Source organism: Procambarus clarkii, chromosome 16 (assembly GCF_040958095.1).
Source record: "Procambarus clarkii isolate CNS0578487 chromosome 16, FALCON_Pclarkii_2.0, whole genome shotgun sequence".
NCBI classification, from domain to species: Eukaryota; Metazoa; Arthropoda; class Malacostraca; order Decapoda; family Cambaridae; genus Procambarus; species Procambarus clarkii.
In genome coordinates this window covers 41,890,203-41,902,840 of record NC_091165.1, presented here as the reverse complement: position 1 = coordinate 41,902,840, position 12,638 = coordinate 41,890,203, and the positions used below count along the sequence as shown (strand labels likewise).

Sequence of the window (12,638 nt, the reverse complement as noted above, 5' to 3'; positions counted from 1 at the left end):
AGAGATTAAGGTGTGGATGAACAAGCAAGTCTGTTTCAGACCTGGAACAGTTCCACACCGGCTAGTCTTAGATGATATAACTACTATTTGAGTCTTATTATTTCCACAACCTATTTTTTTCAGGGGAAAGCCTCTAGTGGCTCCCTGAACTACTATACTGATATTGTGCCCAACTACAAGGTGCCATCAGTTGTGGAGTTCGTATTGACAGAACCTGACCCACCTCACAGGTGCAGGGAGCAAAGGCAGTTATGAAAAAAAATTATGTCAACTTATTTCTGTTTGCCACCACCAAAGCAAGGCACCCAGAAAGTCAATGCAACAAAATAGACCACAGCCTCAAAACCACCAAATGAACAACAATGTAAACAAACAATTGAAAATTCATGAAACTTGAGCTAGCTCATTTGCCTCCACCTCCCTCAACATTTGGGGGAAGGAGGGAGGCAGTCAGGTGTCAGCCAACTGCTCCACCCTCAGTTCTAATGCTGATATGTATGTGCCTAGTTCCTCTCTCATTGTTCTGGCTCTGGTCTTGGTTTCAGCTCAGTGGTGTTTTGCCCTCGAGGCTTTTTCTGTGTATGGTTGTGCAACGTGAGCCAGGAGTTTAGTGTTCTTGGAGCTGAAAGTGCCCAGGGCTACCTTCCATGTGCGCTCATTAAGTGCTGTCCTTGCGTGGTCAGGGTTCACTCCCTAAAGGGGTCTCCATGCTTGTGGTGGCTCTCGCCCTGAAGGTAAGCTTATTGTCTTGGATTGTCAGTCTCTCCTTGGGTCGAGTGTGTTTATATGCTGGTGGGGCGCACTGAGGTAGACCTTCCAGATTACCATACCTGGTTTGGTCTGCTATTCTCCTTTGTTCCACGGTCGGGTATCTTGAGAGTTAGTGGTACTTAATTGGTAATTCGGTCCCTTTATGGCCTTTATTTTTCATTGTGCCCTCATTCCTCTAAGGGGGGTTTATTTGTGCCATTCCTGACTTATTAGGTTTACCTAGTGTCTAGGCATGGATGGTCCCCTTTTTGGTTTCTCTTGCTCCTTCTGGTGGTATTGGGTGTTAATAGGGAAACCTATAAAATTATATAGGAGTTACCAGTATAGCGATAACAGTGCCTGGGCATACCTGCAGGGAACATTCACCCTGCAAGCCCTGGTAAACCTCTAAGGGTTTGGTGGTCCTTGTGATCCACCCACCATCCCTACTCTCACTTCGAGCAAATTTCTGGGTTGCGCACCATCCATGCTTTGTGGCAATGTTCAGTTTGTCTACCTCCACTGCTACCTGTTGGGTCTGTGACAACTTTGGCCCTGAGTCATGAAGGGGATGCTCCCTTCAAGTTGCTCTACTCTGCCAATTTTGGAGGGGCTTCTGGCAGCAACTGCTGGTGTCTTTAGTTCCTGGATTGCAGCAGTCAAGGTTGTGTCCCCGGTTTGAGGCCCGGGGCTAGCAAATGATGCTTGTCTCATGGAATAGGCGGTGATTTTGTCCATACCTCCTTTTCATTCTTTCTCCTTTGGGCAGGGAGTTTGCCCTTCTTTTCCCCTGCCCCTGGCCCAGTAGCAGGTTTAGGGTTGAGGTGGGGGTTTTCTTTGGGATATTCCTTCGGCAGCTACGAGGGTTGTTTCTTTCAATTCGAGTGTAGATACAGTTGAGCCGTCTCATCTTGCCAAGGTTTCTGGGTACTCCTTTTTAGTCCCATCACAAAAAATAATAAAAAACCAGCTTTGAATGTAATGAAACGTCATTTTCTAGGTGAGAGGCCGGAGGCTCCCCAGAGCTATCCAGGCAGATATGTATACAGTATTATTAGACTTTGGCATCAGTGTGAATGAAGTTTTAGGCCTACCAGGGACCACGAGCCAGAACCTGACCCCCTCAGAGAGGCACGAGGAGCAATGGCCTATAGAACTGCACATGTGATTTGGAGCATTCTATGTCTGCCATTGACCAGGTCAGGCACCCAGAAAGGCAAGCGCCTTAAAACAAGCCCCTCTTCTGGTTAAAACCACTACTAAAACTAACGAGTGAACTCAACTCCCCAAATGAAAACGAGCAAATGAGCATGATGTCACATGTGCCGTGTCACTTGTCTGCGCAGCTTCCCCCTCCCCCCACCCCCGGGAGGGGAAAGGGGGAGCCCCAGACCCCTCATGCCAGCGATCCACACTCGTTCTCGGCTGATGTGATAAGGCTCAGTCGTGTGGCTCCAGCTCCAGATTCTCTCTGTTGTGCTATGCTTTGTGTTCAGTACTGCTCATACAGTGGCGTGTGAGCTGGCAGTAATAATCTAATATTCACAGGTACTCGGGCTGCATGTGCTTAGGGTTCCCTTCCCTGAGTGCCCTGTAAGTAACGCCTTTGGGGACTGGGGTTATCTTCCACAAGGCACCTTGGGAACTACCTCTGTTGGTCTTTTGCTGCTCGGTAATTGACCGCCCTGGGAGTGTTGGGGGGGGGGAGGGGGGTTCCTCCTCGCTTTTTACCTTGGAGTAACTGGTAGTTTTTGCACTGGTAGGAGCACAGGGTACTGCGCAGCTAGTTTTCACATATTACAGTGGCCGGCTCTGTTCCTTCTGGGTACGTTGTCCTCTTGCGGGGTTTTCTTTTCATTTTTTTTGGTACCTAGTGGGGGGGCCGGCTTTTGTACCTAGTGGGGGGGGGGCCTGCTTTTGTACCTAGTGGGGGGGGGCTGCTTTTGTACCTAGTGGGGGCCCTGCTTTTGTACCTAGTGGGGGGGCCTGCTTTTGTACCTAGTGGGGGGGGGCCTGCTTTTGTTCCCCTGCCCCCTGTTATATTAGGATCATGACCTCCTGGGCTCGGTGGTTCCCCCTGCTTGGCTCCCGTGAGTGGACACGTCCCGGGGTTTTAGTTTTAGAAATTTGTTTGGTAGACTTGGGTGCCAGTTAGCAGTACCCTGGCTGGGCTTACCCTTAACAAAACCTGTCTTAGGGCCCTGGGAAGCCCTGTGGGGGTGAAAGGGGTCCAATGGATGCGACCCCTGGGTCCCCACTCACTTTTTGAGAGTTTGAAGGTTGCTCTGTCCCCTTGTCTCAGGGCAACGCTCAATGTTTTTGCCTCCGTTATGCTGCCTGTCGAGTAAGTGACGCTTTCGACCCCGAGTCCTGCAAGCATTGTTGCTTGTTTGTGACTCAATTCACCCAATCAACTGATGACATTATTTGGGTGCAGACGACTCAGGCGTTGCATGCTGGATATAGGTTACTGCAACGTGCTAGGTTGGCTGCTTCACCAGAGGCCTCAAGGCTGCCCCGCTTTGCGTATAGGGACCCAGACTTGGGGGTGTTGGTCGCTTCAGCTTTGGTTCAGTCCACACCCCCTCATTCTTCCCCTGCTGTAATATATTCTGCTCCCCCCCCCCTCCCTGCCCCCTTGATTACCACTCTGCAGCATCTGAGGGCTTCGGGGTCAGGGCGAGGTTTAGAGGATTCTGAGACTTGGGCAGTTTCGGGAGTTGCCCCTTCCGGGGTGGCGACAGAGGCATTCGAGTCGGTTCCTCCAGCCGTAGCGATGGGGTCTGACCAGTGGGTCTCCATTCCTGCTCTTTTGGCTGCCGCGACTTTTTCTTGTGAGGCCGGACTTTGAAGGATGACTCGTCCCCGAGGCCTGATGTGGAGGTAAGATGCACCCGATTCGAGGTCACTCATGAGAAGTCAGTAAATAGAGAAACCCAAAATCTTTGAGGAACCTAAATTCCTCAACAGTTACCTCCAGAGGGGAAGGGTACATACGAGCCTACTATAGAAGGAATGAACCTCGGGCTATCAGTTGGAGCAAAATATTAAGCAAGAGCACATGCAATGTGGAGGACATTACAAACATTCATGAACAACAACACATTAATGTTTGTTGTCCGGAGTATGGGGGAGTAGGGGGGAGAGTGGGGGAGTATGGGGGAGAGTGGGGGAGTATGGGAGAGAGTGGGGGAGTATGGGGGATAGTGGGGTAGTATGTGGGAGTAAAGGGGAGAGAGGGGGGAGAGTGCAGGAGAGTATGGGGGAGAGTGTGGGGGAGTGGGGGAGTATGGGGGAGAGTGGTGGAGTATGGGGGAGAGTGGGGGGGAGTATGGGGGGAAAGTGGGGGAGAGTGGAGGAGTATGGGGGAGAGTATGGGGGAGAGTGACAGATTATGGGGGAGAGTGCGGAAGTATGGGGGAGAGTGGGGAAGTATGGGGGAGAGTGGGGAAGTATGGGGGAGAGTGGGGGAGTATGGGGGAGAGTGGGGGGAGTATGGGGAAGAGTGGGGGAGTATGGGGGAGAGTGGGGGAGTATGGGGGAGAGTAGGGAAGTATGGGGGAGAGTGGGGGGAGTATGGGGAAGAGTGGGGGAGTATGGGGGAGAGTGGGGGAGTATGGGGGAGAGTGACAGATTATGGGGGAGAGTGCGGAAGTATGGGGGAGAGTGACAGATTATGGGGGAGAGTGCGGAAGTATGGGGGAGAGTGGGGGAGTATGGGGAAGAGTGGAGGAGTATGGGGGAGAGTGGGGAAGTATGGGGGAGAGTGGGGAAGTATGGGGGAGAGTGGGGAAGTATGGGGGAGAGTGGGGGGAGTATGGGGAAGAGTGGGGGAGTATGGGGGAGAGTGGGGGAGTATGGGGGAGAGTGGGGGAGTATGGGGGAGAGTGGGGGAGTATGGGGGAGAGTGGGGGAGAGTGGGGGAGAGTGGGGGAGTATGGGGGAGAGTGGGGGAGTATGGGGGGAGAGTTGGGATAGTATGGGGGAGAGTGGGGGAGTATGGGGGAGAGTGGGGGAGTATGGGGGAGAGTGGGGGAGTATGGGGGAGAGTTGGGATAGTATGGGGGAGAGTGGGAGAGTATGGGGGAGAGTGGGGGAGTATGGGGAAAAGAAAACGAGGAAATCCTAGTAGAAATCCTATTAGAAACCCTACTAGGAATCTAAGTAGAAAACCTAATAGAAATTCCCTAGAAATCCTACTGGAAATTCCCTAGAAATCCTACTAAAAATCTTACTAGGAATCCTTTATAAATCGTAATAGAAATCACCTAGAAATCCTACTTTTAAATCCTACTATGAATCCTATTAGAAATCCTACTAGGAATCCCCTAAAATCCTATTAGAAGTTCTACTAGGAATCCCATTAGAAATCTTACTAGAAATTCCCCTAGAAATCGTACAAGAAACCCTTCTAGAAATTTTCCTAGGAATCCTACTAGAAATCACCTTAAAAATTCTACTAGGAATCCCCTAGTGATCCTACTAGAAATCCTACTAGGAATCCTACTTGGAATCATACTAGTAATCCTACTAGAAATACTAGAAATCATACTTGAAATCCCCTACCAATTCAACTAGAAATCCTACTGCAAATCCTACTAGGAATCCAACTAGGATTCTAGTATAAATCCTACAAGAATCCTACTACGAATGGTACGTACTAGAAATCACCTAGAAATTCTACTTAAAATCGTACTAGAAATCCTACGAGGAAATCCTAGTAGAAATCGTACTAGAAATCCTACGAGGAAATCCTAGTAGAAATCGTACTAGAAACCTTACTGGGAATCCTAGTAGAAATCCTACTAGAAATTCCCTAGAAATCCTACTGGAAATTCCCTAGAAATCCTACTAGAAATTCTACTTTAAATCACCTAGAAATCTTATTAGAAATCCTACTAGAAGTCCTACTAGTAATCATACTAAAAATTCAAATCTAAATTCATTTAGAAATCCTACTAGAAATCACCTAGGTATCTTACTAGAAATCCTACTAAGAATCCAACTAGAAATCCTACTAGAAATCTTACTAGGAATGCTACTAGAAATCCCACTAGAAATCTTACTAGGAATCCTACTAGAAGTCCTAGTAGAAATCTTTCTAGAAATCCTACTAGGAATCACCTAGAAATCCTACTAGAAAACCGACCAGGAATCCCACTAGAAATCTTACTAGAAATTCTCCAGGAAATCCTACTAGAAATTCCCATAGAAATCGTACTGAAATCCTATTAAAAATCCTACTAGGAATCCTATTAAAAATCCAAGTATAAATCCTTTTAGAAATTCCACTAGAAATCCTATAAGGAAATCTACTAGAAATCCTACAAGGAAACCTACTAGGAATCCTACTAGGATTCTAGTATAAATCCTACAAGAATCCTACTACGAATTGTACGTACTAGAAATCACCTAGGAATTCTACTTAAAATCGTACTAGAAATCCTACGGGGAAATCCTAGTAGAAATCCTAGTAGAAATCGTACTAGAAATCCTACGAGGAAATCCTAGTAGATATCGTACTAGAAACCTTACTGAGAATCCTAATAGAAATCCTACTAGAAATTCCTTAGAAATCTTACTGGAAATTCCCTAGAAATCCTACTAGAAATTCTACTTTAAATCTCCTAGAAATCTTATTAGAAATCCTACTAGAAGTCCTACTAGTAATCCTACTAAAAATTCAAATCTAAATTCTTTTAGAAATCCTACTAGAAATCACCTAGGAATTCTACTAGAAATCCTACTAAGAATCCCACTAGAAATCATACTAGAAATCTTACTAGGAATGCTACTAGAAATCCCACTAGAAATCTTACTAGGAATCCTACTAGAAGTCCTAGTAGAAATCTTTCTAGAAATCCTATTAGGAATCACCTAGAAATAATACTAGAAAACCGACCAGGAATCCCACTAGAAATCTTACTAGAAATTCTCCAGGAAATCCTACTAGAAATCCTACTAAAATCCTACTAGGAATCCTATTAAAAATCCTATTAAAAATCCTATTAAAAATCCTAGTATAAATCCTTTTAGAAATTCCACTAGAACTCCTACAAGGAATCCTACTAGAAATCCGCTAGAAATCCTAATAGAAATTCCCCTAGAAATCCTACTAGAAATCCTACTAGAAATTCCCCTAGAAATCCTACTAGAAATTCCCCTAGAAATCCTACTAGGAATCCCCAAGAAATCCAACTTGAAATACTACTACGGATCCTACTAGAAATCACCTAGAAATCCTAAAACAAGTCTTACTAGGAATCCTACTAGAATTCCTACTAGGAATCCCCTAGAAATCCTACAAGAAATCCTCGAAATTCTACTAGGAATCCCTTAGAAATCCTAGAAATCCTACTAGGAATCTTACTAGGAATCCTACTTTAAATTCTCCTAGAAATCCTACTAGGAGTCCTGTTAAAAATCATAGTAAAAATCCTTTTAGAAATTCTGCTAGAAACCCTACTAGAAATTCCCCTGGATATACTACTAGAAATTCCTTTAGAAATCCCACTTGAAATTCCACGGAATATCCCTCTAGAAAACCCCTAGAAATCCTACTAGAAACCTTGGTAGTAATCCAAGTGGAAATCTCCAAGAAATTTTACTAGAAACATGTCATGGGTTCGTATCCTGGCCGGGGAGGATTTACTGGGCTCAATTCCTTAACTGTAGCCTCTGTTTAACGCAACAGTAAAATGTGTACTTGGATGAAAAAATGATTCTTCGCGGCAGGAAATCGTATTCCAGGGACCTGCCCGAAACGCTACGCGTACTAGTGGCTCTACAAGAATGTAACAACTCTTGTATATATCTCAAAAAAAAAAAAAAACTTACTAGGAATCTTAGTATAAATCCTATTAGAATTTCCCTAGAAATCATATAAATCCTACTAGAAATCACCTAGAAGTCCTACTAGAAATCTCCTATAAATCCTATTGTAAATCCTAATGGGAATCCCCTATAAATCCAATTTTAATCCGATCGACTTTGGGATAATTTAAACATGTTTGCTATTAAATTTTTGTTTTCTCTAATAGCCACATAGCCTATTTGAGAGAACGGAAATCGCTTGTATCTTCGTGGTAAAACTATTGTAATGTTGACACGACGCGTGTAATCAACGAAGTTTCTTTATTTGGTGCCGGTCTAACGCATCCTTGTGTGACATTTTACACATATGTTCTTCTAGAACATTCTATTGCAAACACATTGGTACAAAAATTAAGTACGTACATCGAAAATTAAGGTCAGGACAGTGAAAAGAATATACACTTTTCAAAAGGTGTTTCGCCGATCTGCCGTTGGGTGTGCCATTACAGGTAACACTTCAGCCACTTCCCACACTCTTGAGGGTGGGCCGCGATCATGATTCTACATTTATATGCATATGGCCGTGAAGGGAATTTTATTGCGGTCACAGTGATACCAAAATTAACGACGTAGCACAATTCTGGGATTGACAAACATGAAAAGATCATAAACATTTAAGCGCGGTTTGACGCTCACAGCTAATGATTGCCATAGTTTTTTATTTGGTGCGGGTCTCATGTCGGGTTTGGTGAAATTTTACATATATATTCCTCTAGAGCATTCTCTTGCGAACAAATTGATACCAAATTTAAATACATGGAATATTTATGGCATTTAGCGTTTTTTAAATATCCCGCACTTTAGACAGTGGTACATAACCTCTTCGGTTTGGTGCTTTAACTTAACATAACCTAACCTAACCTACCTAACCTAACCTAACCTAACCTAACCTAACCTAACCTAACCTAACCTAAACTAACCTAACCTAACCTAACCTAAACTAACCTAACCTAACCTAACCTAACCTAACCTAACCTAACCTAACCTAACCTAACCTAACCTAACCTAACCAACCTAACCTAACCTAACCTACCTAACCTAACCTAACCTAACCTAACCTAAACTAACCTAACCTAACCAACCTAACCTAACCTAACCTACCTAACCTAACCTAACCTAACCTAACCTAACCTAACCAACCTAACCTAACTTAACCTAACCCCCCTCCCCTGCTGTTTTCAAAATATCGGAAATATCGGAAATTTGACTCGTGGGCGTTATTTTTGAGCCGAATTCCTGTTCACTGCACATATTTTCAGTTTGAAGTTACGAATTTTTATACAGAAAATATCCGAATTACTGAAAACGTAGATGGGTCATATTTTGCCCAAACCCTAATGCAGTTTTCAAAATACCTGAAATATCGGAAATTTGACTCATGAGCGTCATTTTCGAGCCGAATTCTGGCTCACTGCACATATTTACAGTTTGAAATTACGAATTTTTATACCGAAAATATGCCAATTATTGGAAACAGCGATGGGTCATATTTTGCCCAAACCCACCTGCAGATTTACAAATATCAGAAATATCGGAAATTTGAATATGAGCATCATTCTTGAGTCGAAGTCTGGCTCACTGCACATATTTACAGTTTTAAATTAGCAATTTTTATACTGAAAATATTCTAAATACTGAAAACGGCGGTCATATTTTGCCCAAACCTCCATGCAGTTTTCAAAATATCTGAAATATCAGAAATACGACTCATGAGCGTCATTTTTAAATTCCCTACTCAGTGCTGGGCTCTAGGGCGGGCATTATGGAGGGCGGGCATTATGGAGGGCGGGCACACTATGGAGGGCGGGCACTCTATGGAGGGCGGGCACACTATGGAGGGCGGGCACTGTATGGAGGGCGGGCACTGTATGGAGGGCGGGCACACTATGGAGGGCGGGCACACTATGGAGGGCGGGCACTCTATAGAGGGCGGGCACACTATGGAGGGCGGGCACAGTATGGAGGGCGGGCACACTATGGAGGGCGGGTACACTATGGAGGGCGGGTACACTATGGAGGGCGGGCACACTATGGAGGGCGGGTACACTATGGAGGGCGGGCACACTATGGAGGGCGGGTACACTATGGAGGGCGGGCACACTATGGAGGGCGGGTACACTATGGAGGGCGGGTAGCGGTAAAGGAACAGTCGGGTCCAGAAGGGTTCAGACTCCTGGTGGTCGTGAGGCGGCTGGAAATAAATGGTGGTAGAGTGGTGCCATGGTGCTCTGTGCCAGGCAGGTAGAGTGGTGCCACGGTGCTCTGTGCCAGGCAGGTAGAGTGGTGCCACGGTGCTCTGTGCCAGGCAGGGAGAGTGGTGCCACGGTGCTCTGTGCCAGGCAGGTAGAGTGGTGCCACGGTGCTCTGTGCCAGGCAGGTAGAGTGGTGCCACGGTGCTCTGTGCCAGGCAGGGAGAGTGGTCCCACGGTGCTCTGTGCCAGGCAGGTAGAGTAGTGCCACGGTGCACTGTGCCAGGCAGGTAGAGTGGTGCCACGGTGCTCTGTGCCAGGCAGGGAGAGTGGTGCCACGGTGCTCTGTGCCAGGCAGGGAGAGTGGTGCCATGGTGCTCTGTGCCAGGCAGGGAGAGTGGTGCCACGGTGCTCTGTGCCAGGCAGGGAGAGTGGTGGGGGCCAGAACACACGGCATGGTGGCAACATACAGCATGTTGGCAAAAACGGCATGCTGGCAACATACGGGACCCACCTTCCTGGTGGGCGGGCCTTTAAGGGGCGGTGGGCGGGCCTGGTAGGGGCGGTGGGCGGGCCTGGCAGGGGCGGTGGGCGGGCCTGGCAGGGGCGGTGGGCGGACCATGGAGGACAGGTGGGTAGAGGCAGCAGTGCGGGTGTAGGGCCAGTGTTGGCCTGGCTCCCGTGCCGCTCAGTTCCGCGCTGTACCTCGCTGCCCTGCCTCAGGTCAGTCCCAGCACCCCCTCTAACCCCTGCCTCAGGTCAGTCCCAGCACCCCCTCTAACCCTTGCCTCAGGTCAGTCCCAGCACCCCCTCTAACCCCTGCCTCAGGTCAGTCCCAGCACCCCCTCTAACCCCTGCCTCAGGTCAGTCCCAGCACCCCCTCTAACCCCTGCCTCAGGTCAGTCCCAGCACCCCCTCTAACCCCTGCCTCAGGTCAGTCCAGCACCCCCTCTAACCCCTGCCTCAGGTCAGTCCCAGCACCCCCTCTAACCCCTGCCTCAGGTCAGTCCCAGCACCCTCTCTAACTCCTGCCTCAGGTCAGTCCCAGCACCCCCTCTAACCCCTGCCTCAGGTCAGTCCCAGCACCCCCTCTAACCCCTGCCTCAGGTCAGTCCCAGCACCCCCTCTAACCCCTGCCTCAGGTCAGTCCCAGCACCCTCTCTAACCCCTGCCTCAGGTCAGTCCCAGCACCCCCTCTAACCCCTGCCTCAGGTCAGTCCCAGCACCCCCTCTAACCCCTGCCTCAGGTCAGTCCCAGCACCCCCTCTAACCCCTGCCTCAGGTCAGTCCCAGCACCCCCTTCCCCCCTCTAACCCCTGTCTCAAGTCGTGATCATCCCTCCCCTCCCTCTCACCAGCTTCTGGGACACCGGTCCACCCATCCCTACATACAGAACACCACAACACTCCCAACACACCACCACAACACTCCCAACACACCACCACAACACTACCAACACACCACCACAACACTCCCAACACACCACCACAACACTCCCAACACACCACCACAACACTCCCAACACACCACCACAACACTCCCAACACACCACCACAACACTCCCAACACACCACCACAACACTCCCAACACACCACCACAACACTCCCAACACACCACCACAACACTCCCAACACACCACCACAACACTCCCAACACACCACCACAACACTCCCAACACACCACCACAACACTCCCAACACACCACCACAACACTCCCAACACACCACCACAACACTGTGTGACAACTGGAGCCATACTTGGCAATGTTTGTCTTCAGCTGGAAGTTTTAGGTGAAGTTGACTGATGCTCATTATAATGCCTTTGAGTGCCACTAGAGGGAGACTAATGTGTCGTGTTCCGTCACAGTGCCACAAGAGGAAGAATAATGTGTCGTGTTCCGTCACAGTGGCACTAGAGGGAGAATAATGTGTCGTGTTCCGTCACAGTGCCACAAGAGGATGAATAATGTGTCGTGTTCCGTCACAGTGCCACTAGAGGGAGAATAATGTGTCGTGTTCCGTCACTGTGCCACTAGAGGGAGAATAATGTGTCGTGTTCCGTCACAGTGCCACAAGAGGAAGAATAATGTGTCGTGTTCCGTCAGTGCCATTAGAGGAAGAATAATGTGTCGTGTTCCGTCACAGTGCCACAAGAGGGAGAATAATGTGTCGTGTTCCGTCACTGTGCTACTAGAGGGAGAATAATGTGTCGTGTTCCGTCACAGTGCCACAAGAGGGAGAATAATGTGTCGTGTTCCGTCAGTGCCATTAGAGGAAGAATAATGTGTCGTGTTCTGTCACAGTGCCACAAGAGGGAGAATAATGTGTCGTGTTCCGTCACAGTGCCACTAGAGGGAGAATAATGTGTCGTGTTCCGTCACAGTGCCATTAGAAGAAGAATAATGTGTCGTGTTCCGTCACAGTGCCACAAGAGGGAGAATAATGTGTCGTGTTCCGTCACAGTGCCACTAGAGGGAGAATAATGTGTCGTGTTCCGTCACAGTGGCACAAGAGGGAGATTAATGTGTCGTGTTCCGTCACAGTGCCACTAGAGGGAGAATAATGTGTCGTGTTCCGTCACAGTGCCACTAGAGGGAGAATAATGTGTCGTGTTCCGTCACAGTGCCACTAGAGGGAGAATAATGTGTCGTGTTCCGTCACAGTGCCACAAGAGGAAGAATAATGTGTCATGTTCCGTCACAGTGCCACTAGAGGGAGAATAATGTGTCGTGTTCCGTCACAGTGCCACTAGAAGGAGAATAATGTGTCGTGTTCCGTCACAGTGCCACTAGAGGGAGAATAATGTGTCGTGTTCCGTCACAGTGC

The 12,638-nt window shown here is 47.9% G+C and overlaps 3 protein-coding genes across 5 annotated transcripts in view; 1 reads left to right on the top strand and 2 right to left on the bottom strand.

Annotated features, from left to right (window-relative positions):
- Positions 1-9,343, bottom strand: part of LOC123760208 (proteasomal ubiquitin receptor ADRM1-like) — a 30,599-nt gene extending 21,256 nt beyond the window's left edge. Inside the window, exons 1-2 of the mRNA XM_069325684.1 lie at positions 9,288-9,343; positions 9,129-9,201 (exon numbers count right to left, since the gene is read on the bottom strand). Of these exons, the coding sequence (XP_069181785.1) occupies positions 9,129-9,201; positions 9,288-9,343 (129 nt within the window). The remainder of the gene's footprint in view (positions 1-9,128; positions 9,202-9,287) is intronic.
- Positions 9,344-9,358: 15 nt separating this feature from the next.
- Positions 9,359-10,434, bottom strand: LOC123760207 (uncharacterized). Its single transcript, XM_045745715.1, has 2 exons — positions 10,327-10,434; positions 9,359-9,814 (listed from the first exon to the last, which is right to left on the bottom strand). Exons 1-2 carry the CDS (start codon positions 10,432-10,434, stop codon positions 9,359-9,361), a joined length of 564 nt encoding a protein of 187 aa, XP_045601671.1.
- Positions 10,435-10,460: 26 nt separating this feature from the next.
- LOC123760124 (venom allergen 5) overlaps positions 10,461-12,638 on the top strand; it is a 298,290-nt gene continuing 296,112 nt past the window's right edge. The window contains exon 1 of one of the 3 annotated variants that reach the window (XM_045745617.2): positions 10,461-10,535. The gene's annotated coding sequence lies outside the window, so the exon portion shown is untranslated. Of the gene's footprint in view, positions 10,571-12,638 lie in introns of all 3 variants that reach the window. The other 2 variants (XM_069325471.1, XM_069325470.1) reach the window with 2 other exon arrangements.

Excerpts from the sequence above, each read along its gene's own strand:
- LOC123760207 (XM_045745715.1), bottom strand. The coding sequence starts at position 10,434 with ATGGTCCGCCCACCGCCCCTGCCAGGCCCGCCCACCGCCCCTGCCAGG. Across the intron at positions 9,815-10,326 it reads AAGGCCCGCCCACCAGGAAG|CCGCCTCACGACCACCAGGA; the intron begins GTGGGTCCCGTA and ends ATTTATTTCCAG.